Source organism: Acanthaster planci, linkage group LG13 (assembly GCF_054643075.1).
Source record: "Acanthaster planci isolate LZ-2023a linkage group LG13, COTS_SCS, whole genome shotgun sequence".
Lineage (NCBI taxonomy): Eukaryota > Metazoa > Echinodermata > Asteroidea > Valvatida > Acanthasteridae > Acanthaster > Acanthaster planci.
Window position 1 is genome coordinate 4,925,382 of NC_141789.1, and position 19,422 is coordinate 4,944,803.

Here is a 19,422-nt window from a genome sequence, read left to right on the forward strand (position 1 = left end):
GTGTTTGAATAGGTGGCCAGTAATGCCCTTTTCAAAAGTAAGACTTTCCACAAATGATTCCACCGGCAAGTGGTTTGTAACTTGGTTTAAAAAAAGAATGGAAGCCTAATTCTTGTGATTCTTAGTTCCGAATTCAAAGATCTATCTGTTGTCCTTCCCTCCTTGTAAGAGATTCTGTTCTTGAAAGAGTAGAAGGATTATAATGTAACTCTTCCTGAGAAATCTTACTTTGTTTTAGCAAAACCTTGATCAGTGATGGCGAGTTCAAGAAAGAAGGTGCCAGGATTGTGCTCGGGTATCGTACACTTGATTTCTGTGTCAGTTTGACTTGTGACCTCACAGTCCCCTTCTCCAATTGAGACCACCGCGCCAGAGACAGTGAAGCCTGTTCCAGTGATGGTGAGCTCATCGCCACCTGGCGGTGAAAAGGATCCCAGTGATGAATATTTCTGTGCAACTTCACACTTTTTACTCTTCGACTTTAACAGACTATTTGACATCCTTTGTGGTTACATGTATTGAAAAGTACATTTGTTTCAAACATTAAAAAAGTGGTTTGCTATTCCTGACAGCCAAGGACATGGTTGCTGTGATGTCATTCAGGGGAGACACTGTTCATTTTATAGCTTTTTCTGTTCAAGTTTCGCACCCAAACTATGCTCATCTAGAATATTTCTGACAAAGGGTTTCTTGTTGGCTTACATGCTCACACAGCAATAAATCACAAAAGAAAAGGAAATCTAGGCCATCAAAATGTCTACAGAAAGAAAATGCCAGCATTTTTTTGTGTAAAAATCAGTTTGACACTGAGGCTTCCTCCCAAGAATGCCATCACAGTTTTGCTAAAGAATATGGAAGTACTCAATAACATTAAAACTGAGAAGTGCCAAAATATCCTTAACAGCAAAACAAAACTTGAAGGTTAGGTTAATTGCGATGCACTTAAGGTACACCATCAAGGGTTGAATATTAAAATCCCATTGCACAGACCCTTTAAGGGATAAAAATGCTAAGTTTCACATCCATGATAGCAACAGAACTACCCCATGAATAATCATTTCCCCTTTGTATAAGGACACAAGAACCATATTCTTGATCTTGAGGTTTTAGTTGCAGTTTTGAACAGGTTCATGTCAGATATTCTAAGACTCGGCCAGTGGCTAATAACACCATGTTGATGATGTTGCTTAAGATCGATTTAGGGTCGATATTGACTTAAACTTCTGTTTACTACACATCAATTGTCTTGGTATCATAAATCCTGAATGAAACTGTGCAAACAGTACCTAATAAACACAAGATCTCTAGGTTAAGCTTTAGTCCCAATTTTTGAGTCTACATGTTGTGTCTTCTTACGACAAATATGACAAAATCTTGGGTGTTCGGGATTTCTGGGCACTACAATCGGCCTGGGACAGGACTTACCATCTACATGCGATTTTGTTGGGCTTATACTAGTAATAGTTGGTGTCTTTGTCGGGTCAAAGGTGAAAGAACTTGACAGATCCTTAGACACCCCATTTACTGTTACTGTCACGTCTGCATCCACGGAGGAATCTGGTGCCTGGCGGATAACCATTGAGGAAAAAAACAACATTTAGTGATCACAAGGTATAGGACAGGATGGACTAAAACGAGAAATTTAAGTGCATGTAGGCCTATTAATTTTTATTCATATTAAGATTTTATGTGCTGAAAATAAATCAGCATCAATTATGGGAGGAAACACTTTTGACACTGGCAATCCTCACAAACTAACTGGGCTGGTCCCTATCAATATGGCGGTATGAGCATACCCACATCTCATCACATTGAGCGTAGTGATATCACGAGTCACCAGTGTTGAAACACATCTGAACTTTGAACAAAGTTAGTCGGAAATTTGGACGCTGGACTGAAAATATTCAATTGGTGATTCTAATTAACTTGGCCAGAGCTAATCAACAAAAAAACCCCCAATGATAACAATACTAGATTGCTCTTATCCTCCATTCCTGCAATATTTAAGTTGTTACAATGAGTGCATTGCATTACCAAAACGCCATCCAATCTTATGTAATTAGCTAATACATATTTCCGCAAAGTATAAAATGAAATGAAATTTGGTCAATATCACTAAGTCAATAGGTCCTGTTCGCATACAATATGCATACAACAGTCACAAGATTTAAAAGCAGAACAAGAATATGTGACTCTTCTCTGTCAAATGTTTTGGCTGTTCTCACCTCTGCATTTAATGCGATGACACAGATGACCTCACTGTAGCTGACCGAATCGATCCGGCACGCCTGAGTCCCGACAGAAACGTCCACATCCTCCTTGTCTTGGCTAAATCCGCTCCCAGTAATTGTCACTTTGGTTCCGCCTATCAATGCAAACAACACAAATATGGTTCATACATTCCTGGGAGCATATTTTGGTGAAATATTAATCGTTGCACAAAATGGCAAATGTAGACAACTACATGACCAATATGCAAAAGACGGAGATTAATGAATACTTCCAATAATCACACAAGCAGTTGTCATTTTGAAGTTGCTGTAATGAAACTAGTGCCTAGACATGTCCAGTTACATTGCAGAAATGTAACAAAATATTTTGTCAAATTTGGTGAACTTACATGATATGAAATAACATTTACCAAAATAAAATGAATGACTCTAAAAAAATGTTTTTAAACGAAGTAACCCTCCAAAAGATGACGCCAAATTCAAATAAATCATCAGTTTCACAATCACCACAAAGTGACATGTAGGATAGTTTTGGTGCACCATGAAGTGATGACTTACCATCCATAGATCTTGTACACACGATACAACAGTTTGCTGTGCAGCAACTATCCAAGATATGTCAGTTGGTAATGCAACCGACGAAATGTAAAATCTTTTTCTCACCAGAAATGTTGTTAGCCGGTAAACAGAAAGTGACACATGGTAAGACCATACCAAATGGCAGAGCAACACAGAACCATCAATATGTACAAGTTACAGTACATCCAATCAGCAAGGCTTACCAGCTAAGCTTCCAGAAGTCGGATCGATTGTACTAAGGCCAAGCTCAAATTGGAATGACAAGGGTCCTGCAAATCGTGAGCAGAAAGAACATGAAATTTGTCACGAATGTCAGACATTTCCGCAGCTGAAAACAAAAATCAACAGCTACAAATACTGTAACCTGCACGGTCAGAACCAATGAGTTATCGTTTTTACAACCACTTTGCCAGTACTACTAAAGAGTTGCAACCTCATCAAGATACATGTAGATGGGAATAATTGCATTCACCAGAAATATGCCCTTACAGTAGAGCACGGCTACCAAGATCCTTGAAAGAAAAACCTAGCCCCGACATTCAAAGGAAAGAAAGGATACAGCATATGTAAAAATGCAATTGAATTGCCTGTTTGGTCTTAACCAAATTGTTAGCAAACAGCCTTTGCACATCAATTTTAAGTGAGACTTCCATGTAGCCTAGTTTTTATCTTAAAATTTTTCAACAATACCTAACCTAAATGAGGAAATCGGCACTTTTTTCAAGTGGAACCTATAAGAACTTTTCCGGTAATGTCTTACCATGAAAAACACTGTATTATAATCGCGACATCAAGTTTATGACTATCCGATATACCTGTTGTTGCAAAAATGCCAATTTATCCTAAATAGAACAGCCAAAAATGTTAACTTTTCCAACTGACGTGCTCAGTGCACACGCATGGACCAACTCGCAAGAGGCTTTGAACTACAAATAACATACAAACTACAAAACTCCGAGTTGGATTGAATCAAAAATTAGCAGATGAAGTCGTAATGAATGTCTTTACATACATGCCAATTTAAAAAAATGGGGAAGAGCTGATATCTCAAGGCCGCAGATTCCCTCCTGCTCCACTGTGCGATGGTCAAAACCAAAAGCTGTTTCAAGATTAAAAGGTCTCCTTTCCATTATCTAAGAAGTAACTAAGTAACTTGCTAGTGGTGCAGCTTGTAGTGTGAGGGAACAGTGCTCCCGGAAACATGTTAATTTTAGAACGCTTTCTTTTCTTTCGTTTTGTTAGAAATTGAAACTACTCACACATTTGAAATGTTTTTGCCACCTCAAGGATGAAAAGAGTAGACAGTCATTTTGAGTCATTTCCCTCCAAATTGAAAATGCCATTTTTACACTGTCCAGTTATCAGATATCAACCGTCAGTTATCCAAGATACCTAGTTCTGACACACCCTAGAAGTAACAAAAAAGACGGCTTTGAAGGTTTTTTATTTGGGGGGGGGATACTCACCATTTGGATAGCGTGCCAGACCCTGTCCCTCAATCTCCAGGCTGATTTTATGTGTTCCGGCGGCCACCTCACCCATGCTGCATGTTATTGATGTGTCAGTGGCGGCCGTGACTTCACAGCTGACCCCGCCGATGGTCACAAGGTTCATCTCCTTGGTAGTGCTGAACCCAGAGCCGGTCAACGTCAGACTGGTACCCGCAGTGCCTTGAAAGTGGAGGAAAAAACAGTGGCTGCTAATAACATAATAGGTTGAGGTTCACCAAGACCGATTCACATTTACCAAGTGCATATTTACAAAGTTCTGGACACCTTGTAACTGGATCGCGAATCTCCCCCGACAACCATTCTTATGATGGCAAATCTGCTTCACTTTTGTATCCTCCTGAAGAATGAACCTGCCTTTAATTGAAGTCTTGAAGCAGAAGACAAGCATTAAAATAGCTTTTATGAACTGCACAGACATCATCCAATCGGACAATGATGACACTTCATTTTTGAGTATCATTACAACTCCTTTTTAAATTTCCTCCATTATTTGTACTGGCTCCCGTACTAATCTTTAATCACTTTCAATGATTAAGATTTCTTGGAAAGGATATTTGGCTCATTATAATGTCTGGCAATATTATGCCAATAATGTTCCAGTTTAATGATCCTACACGTTCATGTGTGGATGACCTTGAACTTTAAACTTCTGTGCTTTCCCCTTTGCATTGAGCTGTGGTGCTCGGTGAGCTTTCGGTGCTCAGAGCTGATGGTGCTCGTGGGCTTTTGGTGCCCACATTATGCTGGGGCCTTGTTTGATATCAAGAATAAGTTAATTGTGACACACAGCTGTGCGATCCTCAAAACAAGAGCACCAGTCACACAGAACTGGTGTGATGGTCTTGTTATTACTTGTCTGCTTATAATGTTTAAATATACTAGCACGCCATGGGAAATATCTGTCTCACTGACAATGGCTTGTTACTTCTGTGCTAAGGGGGGGTGGTACTTGGACAAGGCATACATAGCTTGCGTAACTAACCTGAAGCTGGAGTGGAGGATTCCACTTTGGCTGTGTAATCATCGCTGAATTCAAAAGTGCATTGTTCTTTTGAGCAACTGGAAGGGATGGTGTTGACAATGACCTCCACCTGTGACCAATATGACATCGAACACGCACAAAATGAAACACCTCACTCAATCTAGCACAAAACACGTCTCCTAACCCTCCTTCTTTGGCCCTTACATTTGCTGCCGCGTCGCCAGCAGCGGGGGGGACACAATTCCAGCTAGGGAGCACATCACGTGAACAACAGATAACTTTGATGCTATGGTTTTTGCTGATGGGGGAGACACCTGCTCATGAAAGGGGGCCTCCCCCCACCCCCGAGATGGGCCTGCTAATCTGGCAGAGACATCACTGAAACAAACTTGTTGGTATCCACGCACAGCAAAGCCACAGATATTACAAAGGAAATAAAAGTTTCCTTATATGGAAATATACGCGTGCATGTGTGTGCTGTGCAATGTCACGTAGAAAGCAGCAGACGCTGAGTAGAGATATGGAGTGTATGAAATGTGGACTCAACGGTTATATTGCACCTGCTGATGTGGCCAAGAGGATTGTGGACTCAACGGTTATATTGCACCTGCTGATGTGACCAAGAGGATTGTGGACTCAATGGTTATATTGCACCTGCTGATGTGGCCAAGAGGATTGTAGACTCAATGGTTATATTGCACCTGCTGATGTGACCAAGAGGATTGTGGATCAACGGTTATATTGCACCTGCTGATGTGACCAAGAGGATTGTGGACTCTACGGTTATATTGCACCTGTGATGTGGCCAAGAGGATTGTGGACTCAATGGTTATATTGCACCTGCTGATGTGACCAAGAGGATTGTGGACTCTACGGTTATATTGCACCTGTGATGTGGCCAAGAGGATTGTAGACTCAATGGTTATATTGCACCTGCTGATGTGGCCAAGAGGATTGTGGACTCAACGGTTATATTGCACCTGCTGATGTGGCCAAGAGGATTGTGGACTCAACGGTTATATTGCACCTGCTGATGTGGCCAAGAGGATTGTGGACTCTACGGTTATATTGCACCTGTTGATGTGGCCAAGAGGATTGTGGACTCAACGGTTATATTGCACCTGCTGATGTGGCCAAGAGGATTGTGGACTCTACGGTTATATTGCACCTGTTGATGTGGCCAAGAGGATTGTGGACTCTACGGTTATATTGCACCTGTTGATGTGGCCAAGAGGATTGTGGACTCAACGGTTATATTGCACCTGCTGATGTGGCCAAGAGGATTGTGGACTCTACGGTTATATTGCACCTGTTGATGTGGCCAAGAGGATTGTGGACTCAATGGTTATATTGCACCTGCTGATGTGGCCAAGAGGATTGTGATGTCCATAAAATAAGAATCGACATTTCGTGTGAAATTGGTAAAGTGTTTCACACCAGTTGGCACCGTTATCCCTTTAAAAAAAAAAGATCCACGTGATGCGCTCTTGACCCAGGAATGGGCAAGCTGTCCGAGATGTTTATGACTTATCCGGTGTGACTTGAGCAGTGTGCAATGACACTGCAGCTGGCAGTTCTGCTCTGCCGATCTAAGCCCCGAGCAATGTCTTGACTCACCTGAGGTTTGTCGTACAGCTGCCTCAAGAACTCGCCTGGGATAGGCCCCATAAGGAACTGACCCTCAACTGATTTTGAGGCATTGACGTCTACCTTGTTGCCTGTTAGGTTGTCACCGTCCACCTTGCAAAATGAGAGGATGAAACGATATCATCATTGGCACACTCATATTGTGGGTATACTTTTATTATATGAATGGATAATGTCACATTGCATATATGAATAAATCAAAATAACTACGTTGTATCTAGAACAGTTTGATTATAAGCGCTACTGCTATACTCCTGAGCATTAATGCTGGCAGACCGTATGTCCGATCTGCAGACTGTGGTAAACCTCTGCATACAGTAGATAAACAGTGTAACCATTGAAGAATAAGGAAAAATCCAATGAAAAAAATAGCAGGGCACTGCAACTTTTTGCAGGGAGGCAAAACTTCGGCAGGGCAGCATAAAATTTTGGCAGCCGGTGGCCCACCCTGCCAGAAGCCCCGAGAGAACAAAATATGAAACAAGGAGGGCATGAGTGCCATGGCAATGCGGATCAAATCGTGACTACAGTAATTAGTGGTTACAGTCATGGGTCCCATAAAAACAAGTGTTGCTTCCTACCAGAACTGGTTAATTTGGGCAGGGTCTTAATTACTGTGGTAGTGTGGGTTTTTTTTGGGGGGGGTGGGGTAACAAGTTATATAAAGGGAGCATTAATGACTCTTACCTGCAGGAGTGGATGACTTCCTCCTTTGGACAGCCATTCGATGCTCCACGTGTAGCCCATACATGAGCCCTGTCTGCCAACCTTCACTGTACCCACATCAAAACTGCCTTCCAGAAGTTCCTTCAGCTTTCCTGCTGTTGCCTCGAACGAAACTATTGTCGCAAACAAAATCTGATATGTCAATGTATTTGCATTTTAAGCATTTGAATCAAGCGATGTTCCAACAGACCCTGCTTGGTGTTTCACAGACCAGAGGATTACAATGGCCATTCTAGTGCCCAGTCAGGTCTGTGAAATCCAAGATTGGAAGCGCCATCGCCAATTGCTGATTTGGAAAACAGTAAATATTTGTGCTACAAACTCACAGAAGCTGAGCATATTTCAAATTTCTTCGTGAATGCTTTCTTATGTCGGACCTGCCCTTTGTGTCACTCTGAGTGGGATTCACTTGCACATGGACAAATCAAACCAAAAAACCATGCTTGGAGTTCTGCTCCGCAAAAGGTTTTTAATTCTCATATTTTCCTGCAGATTGAGATGCCATTGGGCTGTGCAACAAACCCTCTGACCAATTGAATTTAAACTGAAAGGAGACTTAAATTCCCAAATAATTGTCACACTTTGCCAGCAAACTTTTGCCCCTATGTCCTTGAACAGAAGTTCCCACAGGACTTGTGTCAGTGGTCAGCGATTAGTCAGTGAGGCTCTGTAGCTCTGCATGCCTAAATAACCTCAAAAATAACATTTCAGCCATTCCTATTGGCTAAAAGCCTGTCATGTGGCCAGACTTCTCCATCCAGCTGCACTCCAGCTCATGTAATGCACACCATGCATGCGGGAATCTTCATGTAAGGAGGTTGTTTACAACTACTCACGTAGACCATAAAATGTTGCTGAAGAAAATCGCTGCAAGTATTAATCTTTAAACTTGTTTTGACTTTCTGACAAAAAAGGCATTTATGACTGGGAATAAATATGTGCTTGGTTGGTCTTAGACTGACTCAGGAGAATGAAGGCTGACTGTGTCCGTTTGCCTTTGGCATGGGCATTACCAGTGTCCATTCACCTGTCTCCATATGCACATCAACACCCACGTCAAGTGATGCATATCCGTCAAAACTGCTCCCGGGGCCATTTTGACGGCTGAACGCAACGCACGCGTGTGTCATGATAGTGGAGTCGATTTTTGTGTCTCTGTGAAAGTGAAACGCATGAACGCATCGTGTATGCAACGCACCCAAAAAAAGTACATGTGGAAAGGCACCTTTAGACTGGCCAAGAACATATTTATTCCATTATGAAAATGTGAATTATGACTGACCGTCGATTTGGGGCTCGCTGCCATTCAAACTGAGACCAAAGGTTCCGCCGACTGGCTCTGATGCATTTTCTTGGCGGGTGACCGAGATGCTGACACCATTCGGCCAGGCAGTGCTTGTGTAAACAGCTCTGTTTTTCTCGTCCACAGTTTTGACGGCGTCCTTGACGGACAGCAGCGGGTAGCCAAAGCCGCATTTGCCCGAGGTGAACGTGATGTCGAAGCTGTAGCCTCGCTTTCTGACATTCACGTCCATTACCAAGATGCCATTTGGCTGGACAGCCGGCTTTGTGCGGAGATCTGATAGAACAGTCAGAAAATCACACACGTACAGTGAAGCCTTTTTCATTTACAGTGTGTAAAATGAACATCAACACCGTTCATACTAGTCACAAAACAAGCACTGCGAAATCCTCAATGCTTAAAATCACTTATTAAGTTCTTCTTAATTGTAGTGGAAAAAATCAAAGATTTGGTATTACTACTTTTGTGGACAAGTAAATGATGTAATTTTCCATCTTTGTTATGGTTGAGTCAATAACTTGTCCCTGCAAGTCCACTTCAAGTCATTCAGTCTCAAGTCGAGCCACAAACTACTCAAACGAGCTGTGATAAAAGCATTGCCTCTGATCTCTATCCGCTGATCAATACGCTTACACTGTGGCTGGTCATTGCCGATGTACAAATTATCTATGAAGAAATCTTGGCCGTCTGCTCTAAACAGTTTGATGTGTTCCACCAATAATGGGTAGCCCGTCTGATGGCTCTCGTAGAATGAACTCTTGGTCGTGATGTCAAAAATGTCAATGCATTTGAAGTTCCACCTATACAGGCAATGGGACATTTCAACACAATAAACGGTCAGTGGTAACATACGGCATTTCCAGCTGACAATAAGACTTCACTGAATATGCAAATGCATCCGGTCTCCTCATAAAATATAGAGACAACATGCAAATAAATTTTGTCACTGTTCAAGATCTACAAAGGCCCCCCAAAAATCAAACTTGCCAAAAAAAAAGCTTTTCAACTTTTGATTTCATTTGCTGCCAAAATACTAAATAAAACCGAAAATCTATCATAATTGAAAGTCAACGAATGGGTTCCTTTGGCTTTTCTTTGAGAATTAGTCAGCCACTTTTTTAATACCTTGGAGCTGAGATTGACTATCCACCCGCAGATCGACGTCTATCCGCGTAACTCATGTACATGCACAGGCAGAGCCTACAAGAACATACTCACTTTGCAGATGAGAAATCCAGTGACCCGTCGTCGTACGTCTGCCAGCTGGAGTGTTCCTGGCCGTTTCTGTCCACCCAGCGCTGCTTAAGCTGGATGCGATTTTTCATCTCACCCCGGTGTGCTGTGCAAAGCTGCAGGGAGGAAAGGTACTGATTGAGAGGCATCCAGGGGCGTCGCGACTGGAGAATTGGGGGAAGACACCCCTGTAAACCCCCCCCCATAATTAATTCCGAGGTGGCAAAGAGAGCTTTGGTCAGCAGGCAAATCCAGAATTGGTACATAAACAGTATACGTTGGCCGTCGGCATTTCCCCTGAAGCATGAATGTAGCTTACCACAGATTTCCATTTTATAGGACACAAGGTTGGCAAATAAGATACAAGTTGGCAAATTGACTCTGGCACACCCCCCCCCCAAGAAAATGCCTGGGCAATGCCTCTGAAGGCATGCTCTTCTAAAACTATCGTCAAGTTTTCACAGGTCCTAAAAAGTCAATCCCAAGTTTTCCAGTATCAATTCAAGATGCTCACATCACCCCAAAAGAGGTCCCCCCTTCCTTGTACTTTCCCAGCTGAGAGGGTTGGGATACTTAGCATGCATTTAAAGATATTCATTATGCCTACATATGTGAAGTTTCAATCAACCAGACACAGATTTTGTTATGGCCATTTGTAATTCGCACTTGGCCTGTGCACATGCCCACATGCCTGAAAACAGACAGTTGAAATTGTTATCAAAATGACTTCAAGACACTGGTAGAAAAACTCCTCAAGGTTTGGCACGATCAAACAACTGCAGAGCGATGATATTACAGTGACAAAATGCACAAGGGGTGGGGCTTGCTTCTTGTTAGGGATGAAAAGTCACAGAGAATGACAATATCCTTGACAATGTTTATCCTCTGTTTTGAACGAAATGAAACGAATAATGAGCACATATGCTGTGTTTTTGGTGGGCAATAGAATGAACATATGAAACCCTCATTTTGAATTATCACTCAGATATATGACGATAAATATAACCGGGGTAGATGTGTGGACCGTTGCTATTGGTTCCCAATTGGCAAAGTTTGTTTAAAGGTCATCAAAATTGATCGAGTTGTTGACAGGGTAATCTGTGGGCCAAACATTTGGACTAGTTCCTGTTGCAAGGAATAGAGGCCTACGGTCAAACTGAAAAACAGATGAGGAAAATCAAACAGTGCCGAACTTAAATTGATCTTGTCTTTTCGTCATGGCTCAGTTAGAACAGCTGCACATTTGGAAATTGTTTTAACCTTAGTATGTTCTTCCTCTTTATATTCATTTTTTCTTAATTAAAAGCAAACTGAAGCATAGTGTTCCATGCAGGCATGATGAACAAAATTAAAGAGCACCTCTCAGGAAAACACATTTTCTCTGATTTTATCTGTTCAAATAAGTATGGAAGCATCCAGACCGAATGCAGTGTCATTTGTCTTCAGAGCTCAACTATAACAAGCTTAGAGGGGCTTTTTTTCTGTTCATGCGAAGATGCGAATTCCGAACGTAGATTGCGTCATTCTGAGAAAACAGAAAAAATAAGGGGGACCCGCATCCTGTGTTTGTTGTGGATAAACCCTGTAATCGTGCCAAATAATGCATGCAGCCATTGTTTAGCACGCATAAGTGCTTTTTAACCAAAATTGAGTGGAATGGAATGAACGGAACACTAAAAACCAAAATTGATTTAAGGTGGCAACTCACCCACTTATTGTACCTGACGTCAAAGGCCTTCACAGTCTCAGAGGTACCGGGCTTCAGTGTTTTGCCAGCAATAAAGACAGAGGGCGGGTTCTTGAGTAAACCTCGGCCGCAATAGGGCTCCTCATCCCTGATGATGTGATCATCCACTTCCCCGACTTCCCCGACCTCAAAGCCCTGTTCGTAGTAGGCCCTGGGTGTCCCGATCGTCTCGCACTGGACACTGAACAAATCCATCAGGGACTGCTGAACCTGGAGGATGCCAGCAACAAATAAAAACAGAAAGAAATCAGATTTCATTGGGATTCCGATTACCGGGCTGTGTTAACATGCAACCTGTGACCTGGCACTTCCAGGTGAGCTTGAAAGGTAGTTAGTTGTCAGTTTGCAATATAATGCAGCAAAGCCACATTTTGAGAGGAAAGGGGATCAACTGTTTTAGAAGAATTTTCTTGCTGTAAGTTCTATTCTGCTTTTTTTAACATTTTCTTACATTTTCATACTATTTTCTTACGTGATGATTTTTTTCATTGATTTTAAAAATCATCTATGGAAAATTTATTAAACAATAACAAAAACAGGAAAAAGGAATAGGGAATGTGTATCTTTAATACAAATATTAATGACTATAATAAAACATAAATATGAAAAGGGCAGGTTTTTGCTGGGTTCTGCCCCACGATCCACATTGACATAGGTCTTCCTGGATTTCATCGTATATGCTACAAGAAAAAAGAATTCGGAAAGACATGGGGAGATGTTTCCGATATTTTTTTTGTGGTGGGGGAGGCAAAAGATCATGCTGAGAGATGCCCGGTCAAAGTGGGTTTCAGCTGACCTCCTGGGCAGTAGAGCTTGAGGACAAATCGACCGTCGAAGAGTTCTCCATCATGATGTTGAAGTTGTCCAGACTGATAGGAGAGAAGTCCACCGTCTTGCTGACAGTGATGTCCAGGCTCGGGTCATCCTTAACGACCACCAAAAGAGGCAGGTTGTCTGGATGAGATAATACCGATGTGCATTAGTGAATCCGATAATCCACTCATTGTTTCTTCTTCACAGGGATACACCTCCCCCCCCACTGCAGATATGGCAGAGGGGGTGAGAAAGAGAAAATCCTACTCAATAAAAAAAGCTACTCCTACAGCTGTTGCATCAGAAACAGGTGAATGTAATTCAGTGTTCAATCTTTAATAACTGTAACCATTATAAGCAGACAGCATGAAATACACAGATAAGACTTGAAACTATGCATGGTGGAAGTACTAAATTAAGTTAGGCTTGTGATTGCACCATGTAGAGGAAAATATCTGTTTTATGAGTGTGTGGTTCTGAAAAGAAATGATGGTGAACACTCGACGTTCCGAACAGTATGCTCTGTTCATCATCAGGAGGGTGGCTGGTGAAATACCATGAAATACAAAGACACCCGGAAATACTGGTGAGTTTGTTTCTGCATTCAATTGGGGACCCTGAACAATAGAGGACAATAAGGTCCCCGATTGACAGAGGGTCCCCGATTGACAACTGTGTACAAAACATATGGGTGGTCTTCTAAAAAAGTTAAAGTACAAACAAAAGAGGAACAATAGGGGGTCCCCAGTTGCAGGCAAATACACACTTGTGGGTGTGCATGCCTCAGCCACAAGGAAATGATGTACTGTCGGGCACCAAAATCTGGGCAGCCAACTCATCCTGCAGGCAACACATTACACTACTCTAAAGAATTATAGGAACAAGAGAACAGAATGTTTTTGTCATGGTCTATAATCAAGCAGAACAAGCGGCATTAAAGTTCTGTGAAAATCATTCATTGATTTTAACATAACTCAAATGCCTCTTGTTCTAATGGTAGCCCATATAGACCACGACAAAAACATTCTGTTCTCTTGTTCCTTTAATTCTTTTGAGTAGTGCATATCAATATCCATTTTTTGGGGCACCCACAAATGCCCAGAAATATAGCTCCAAGCACCATTTGACTCAGAGCATCTATTCTATACGAATTCTTTGAGCACCCACAAAGGCTCGAAGTGCCATAGTTCCAAGCACCATTTGACTTGGAATGCCTTGTTTATCATTATTCACTGTTTGGGCTTCCAATATGGCCAAAGAGCATCAACAGCTCCAAGCACCCAACTCTGTGACTTTTCAAAGAAATACCTACTCCATCAAAAACCGACTACTTCAACATATTTCACGTTTATACCTAAAAGATTCTGCTTAGTATTTTTTTGTACAACATGGGCAATTTCCGTGCACTTTTGCATATCCTTTTTTTATTCTGGGTATCGCTTTTTACAGACGCACGACTATAATTAAACCATCAGCAGAGCTTGTAACGTGCATTTTCATCACGAGAGAAGGTTTTTTTTTACAGTGCCTTCTTGACAATTAATGTTACTCATTGCATTATCATCCCTCATCAATGACTTAGACCTCAAACATACAGCATTGCCACTTATCAAAATTGTTGACAAAGGTAGAAAAATATACATGTAGTGACGACAGTGTCCTTTAATTATAGTAATTTTGGGTGTGGTCGCAGGAATTAGAGAGATGGAGGGGTGTTACATGGAACGATATACTTGTTGAGGATTCCAAACTCTGTAACGTTGTAATAAGGATCAAATCATCAGCTGTAGGATCTTTCTAGCCAAGTCCACACTTCATGTGAATCGTAGAGTAGAGCAAATATAGATGGGGCAATGGTGAATGGCATGGTAAAAACTGCAAATGTTGACATCAAGGAACTCGTTTAAATTCCATTTTCTGCACTGTTTGTACTGACACATATGAACATTTTACATGTGTGAACTGACATTCTGTCTGCTGACGACAGGACTGCTCTTGTAGTGAACGTTTGGGAGGATAAAATTAATTTCAGAAACTTGCAGAGAAATTTCTGGAAGTCTGTCGTTCAATTAAAGGAAAATATGACTCAACAATAAACTATGAACACGTTTTCTTTCCCAAACAAGACTGATATGTCTATAAAAACATCTTACTTTGGGTTGACTGAAACTCAATTGTATACGTTGTTGTGCCACTGCTGGCTGCCATGGTTACACTGACTGCATCCGGACTGACGAGGCTATTCAGTGCCGTCTCCATTTCGTCTGCAGACGATGACATACTCAGGTCACCTTTGAGGAAAGTGTGGAAAATTTACATCAAACTCAGACAGGGAAAATGTGTCATTTCTGTGACATTTGTGCATACCACTAGCCCTGAGTTGAAGTGTACCCTCACCAGCAGTGAAGAGACAGGTTGGTAGGAAGTTTTTTTCAACTGGGCCAGAGCAATGTACCGAATGCACGCGCAAAGGCTGTACATTGACACCAAAATTGACCACGCTTGCTCAGCACGTCCTGCGCCAAACGTGTATGACATGTGTGCATACTTCCTGACAAACGACCATTATTGCCATGGTTCCGAACAGATGCAGAATGGATTAAGTTACAAATATTAACCTCTGTTGAACAGTTTTAAATTGAGGACAATTTTTTGGATCATGTGCAACGAGGCCATCATCTCGTATCTGTGCAGAAGTAACATCAAATCAAGTGTTGTGCATACCTGTGACTAGTTGGCCAAACTTCAGTTTGTAACTGCAATTGGCTGTGGAGCATGATGAGGTCTTCACAACCACCTCCTGCTTCTCGTACGTAGCGCCCTCTATTGTCACCGTCTGAAGCGCAGTCAAAAACATCCCTTTCATGTATTTTTCAGATTGTTACGTTCATATGGAACAGAACTTTATGTGCAAAATTCAGCTTGTTGACAGATCATGTACCTAATTTCCAGGTTGCCTTTTGGCCCTGAAAATCTGCTTGAATACCTGCTTGTAATTTGTCAGTTAATGATTTTGGTACTCCTGCACAATAATTCTTACGACTGCAATTCCCTAATAAATGAAATCATTACTTCTCTAAAACCCACCAGAGTTACTTGGAACATTTCTTACCAACTGAATTGGAACTAAAACTGTCATTACGAGTTGCTTCCCCTACATATCAACTGTACAAACTCCAACACACTGACAAATGTTGGTATTTTCTTCCCTGATAAATAACTTCAAATGGCAAAAAGACATGAAATTTAAAAGCTGTGCCACGAAGTAATAAGGAAACCGTGTGAAATTGGTGTAAATTCGGACCGACATTTGGCACTAAGGCTGACTAACCAAAATTCAAATTTACCTGTTGCTCCAGTGCCAAAACTGACGAAGTTTTAATCTTCTGAACCTCATTCATAGCAAAGGGAGTGTCGGCCCTAACCATGGGCACATCAAAGAACACAGCTCCAATTTGGAGATAATCTCGTCCGGCGCGCTCCCTGTACACTGCTTCCAAGTAGTAGCTAAGATTTGGTTCAGGTGAAAGCAGACACCAATGTGATGGTATATGGCTACAAACTAGTCTTTTTCAGTTTGGGAGCAGGTTTACATATACATATACGACGCTCGGAATATTTCACAACTGTCTCATATTTATGGTGTCCTTAACAGGAATTAACATCAGGGAAGAAACTATATGATTGCTTCTCAAACAATGACCTTGATGTTTGAGTTTTAACCACTTCATACCAGACAGTAAACACACAGGAATTCCTGTCTCGTAACATGGAAGACATTTAGACATTGAGTTGGAAGAGGGAAAAAACTGAAGTGGCTAACCAAGTCTTAATGGATTGAACCGAATTTGATACACTGAGTGTTTATGAATACTTTATGCAAATTTACCTTAAGTAGCCGTACAAACCAACTAAAGGGGCAAAAAAAGCCAATTATATGTGTACATATATACAATTCTCCTAATTTGGTGCACTTTGAGAATTTTTAAAGCTTTTTATCACCAAGCATCATCAAGCTTAAAACTCATTACCTTATTAAAAATATCTGAGTCTAATGTCTTAAAATTAATAGTGTTTGAGTGTAGTAAAATTAAGTTTTAAAAGCACAAGATAGCCATTTTTTTCATTTATTCTGCTTTCACCAGCAATATAAATGTTGACGCTACCCACCTCTGATTGGCTGTCAGTAGGATTTTCTCAGAGGTTTGTTTTGCATTTGCATACCAGTTGCCAATATTTCTGTCCAGAAAAGCTATTTGGCTCTGAAGGGAAAAACACAATTGTTGAGGCTGTTGAAACAAATCTTTTCAAAAGAAAAAAGTACAGAACGATTTTCAGTTTCAGCATCCCAGTTCTTCTTTCAATTTGTCCCATGGAGAAAATAACTTGTATGCCAACCATTCAACAATGCAAACGGAAAAAGCTCTACTTTTTGTACCATTTGTGCATGAGGAGCAGCAGTTTGGATGTTTCCAACACGTCCTTTTCAGCTGAATTCAAAACACATGGATGTGCAGTTGATTTTCTTACGTCTGTTATGAAACAGAATTTTCATTCAATTTGGGTCTGTTACAAATTTGGCCATGAAGGCTCTAATAAGATGATACCACTGTATTGCAATACATCCTTGGATGATGTTCGAAGGATTTCCCAAGTCTGAAGGGAATGGGGACTGCTTAAAGGCCAAAAGCCATGTGCAGAATGAAAAGCTGTGTTATTCATAGTATTTGTAGTGGAAAAAAAGAAAAAAAGAAAGAACAAGAAAAATCTCATGAAAACAAGAGCTGTTTCAACTAGTGCCTGAAACAGCTAAATATTTATGTCTCCGTACAGAATATAGGGTGTGGATCAAAACACAACAAAGTAGCACCTGACAACTCCGCCTCCCTGAAATCAGACAAGATTGAAGTAGGCAAGAATTTGATTTAATAGCAACCATAAGTCATTAAATTTTAAGCTTGACAGTTGGACTCATTTCACCAAATAACCGTGAATTTTTTTTCAAATGGTACAATGGTCACCCAATGCCCCCTGCGCAACTGATGTTATTGTTCCAATCTAACCTGGGGGATATGGCTGTGTGTTTCTCCTATTTGCCATTATAAAGCTTTGGAGGCTCGCCTACCATAAATACTGTGCATTCTGCCACGGTCTATGCCTTTGAGACAATGGCAGAAGTGGGACAGGGTATGTTGGTCAGTGATGAGGGCAGCATTTTGACTACTCCGAAGAGATGCCATGACTGTGATGCCCACCACACCCAAAGGCTCATTCTTGAGTTTGACACATGCCTGCTGTTAGCAGGTCACAGCAGGTCAGGTTACCGAATTTCATTGTGTCACGGCAGTAATGTCTCCTAACTCACTATACCTTGTTCTTTGGGTCACCGGTCAGGCTGAAGTATAATTTAGCGTCGTCGTCAGCAATGATTTTGAACTGGTAGTCACCCGTGCGAGGCGGTACAAAGAATCCTCGCAGCCGACCCATGAAGTAGTCCACCCCTAATTGATGATTTTCGGGGGAACTTGCCTCCAGAACATGCACGGAATGGTAGTCTGAGGCACTGGTATCCCAATCAAATTGATTCAACCTTTTTAAGGAAAAGAAAAAATGTTTTAAGTCACCGAGTACATGATTCACCCTAAACACAAGCATGTTATGACAAGTGACTGGGTGTTCCGAGGACAAACTTCTCTAAGCAGCTTGGAAAGCTGAGCGTTTCTGAAGAAATAGTGTGTCTGATTTTCATAAAACTGGTGTCAAATGGTTGTAAGACACTATTAAAAACTCTTGACAATTTATTTCATTATATTAAAAATTTTTGACAAAAATAATGCAAGTAGCAATATTTCAGAAAATGTGTGACAGTGGGCGAATAGGGCCCACCCAGGCATTAGAAAGTGTGAGCAGATTTTCTCAACTAGTTTTGAATGAATCTGGTTTTTAAAACTTTTTTGAACCGCGCATGAGAGATTCAGCAGGCTTTACCAATGACGGTTCTATGACTGTGGAATTTTTGCCGAGCACACCTGCTGGCATAAATTACAGTAAGCACGGCAAACAGTGGTACTTTCCTCTACTTCCCCCTTTGTGACCCAGGTCAAAAATCCTGCCCAGGCAGATATGTGAACTGGGTTTCAGTCCCTTTTTGAGTCCCCAGTTTTCCAGAAATATCATTCTGGGATTTCCTCCTATCTCTGAAATTTTTTTCTTTGTCTTCTCTCTACCTCTAGGTTAAATTTCCTCAGCCCTTGGTTTCTTAACCAAAACAAATTACAGAAAATTATTTAACTAATTTAAAGAATCTAATAAGTAAAATCACTCAACAAGCCAGTTCAGTATTCCAACAGCGCATGGACAACAACCAATTTTTAGCATTTGTAATCACAGAATGTAACAAAATTAGCCTTAAGTTTTACGCAGAAATCAATGTCACAGGACGAAATAAAGATGTCGCAATCATTACTTTTCAATAATGTGTATGCATAGTCAGTAAGGATGGCATCCCTATACAGAAACCACTCATGCACACCATTTTGACAAAACAGGTGTTCACTTTGTCATTGGTTGTTTAAAATGTTGTCCATTCATGGGTCATTTTTGCTTGGTGGAGAGTACTTTTGTGTGTGACTTTTGATTCAGCCAAAGTT

The 19,422-nt window shown here is 41.2% G+C and overlaps 1 protein-coding gene across 1 annotated transcript in view; it reads right to left on the reverse strand.

Annotated features, from left to right (window-relative positions):
* The window catches only part of LOC110981271 (fibrocystin-L-like), a 71,131-nt gene that overhangs the window by 40,123 nt on the left and 11,586 nt on the right, over positions 1–19,422 (reverse strand). Inside the window, exons 12-29 of the mRNA XM_022238696.2 lie at positions 18,143–18,362; positions 16,943–17,034; positions 16,120–16,279; positions 15,497–15,608; positions 14,926–15,063; positions 12,756–12,913; positions 11,921–12,169; positions 10,198–10,328; positions 9,613–9,779; positions 8,959–9,255; positions 7,638–7,789; positions 6,921–7,043; positions 5,304–5,412; positions 4,277–4,480; positions 3,014–3,079; positions 2,226–2,365; positions 1,426–1,564; positions 229–415 (exon numbers count right to left, since the gene is read on the reverse strand). Coding sequence (XP_022094388.2) covers positions 229–415; positions 1,426–1,564; positions 2,226–2,365; positions 3,014–3,079; positions 4,277–4,480; positions 5,304–5,412; positions 6,921–7,043; positions 7,638–7,789; positions 8,959–9,255; positions 9,613–9,779; positions 10,198–10,328; positions 11,921–12,169; positions 12,756–12,913; positions 14,926–15,063; positions 15,497–15,608; positions 16,120–16,279; positions 16,943–17,034; positions 18,143–18,362 — 2,844 coding nt within the window. The remainder of the gene's footprint in view (positions 1–228; positions 416–1,425; positions 1,565–2,225; positions 2,366–3,013; positions 3,080–4,276; positions 4,481–5,303; positions 5,413–6,920; positions 7,044–7,637; positions 7,790–8,958; positions 9,256–9,612; positions 9,780–10,197; positions 10,329–11,920; positions 12,170–12,755; positions 12,914–14,925; positions 15,064–15,496; positions 15,609–16,119; positions 16,280–16,942; positions 17,035–18,142; positions 18,363–19,422) is intronic.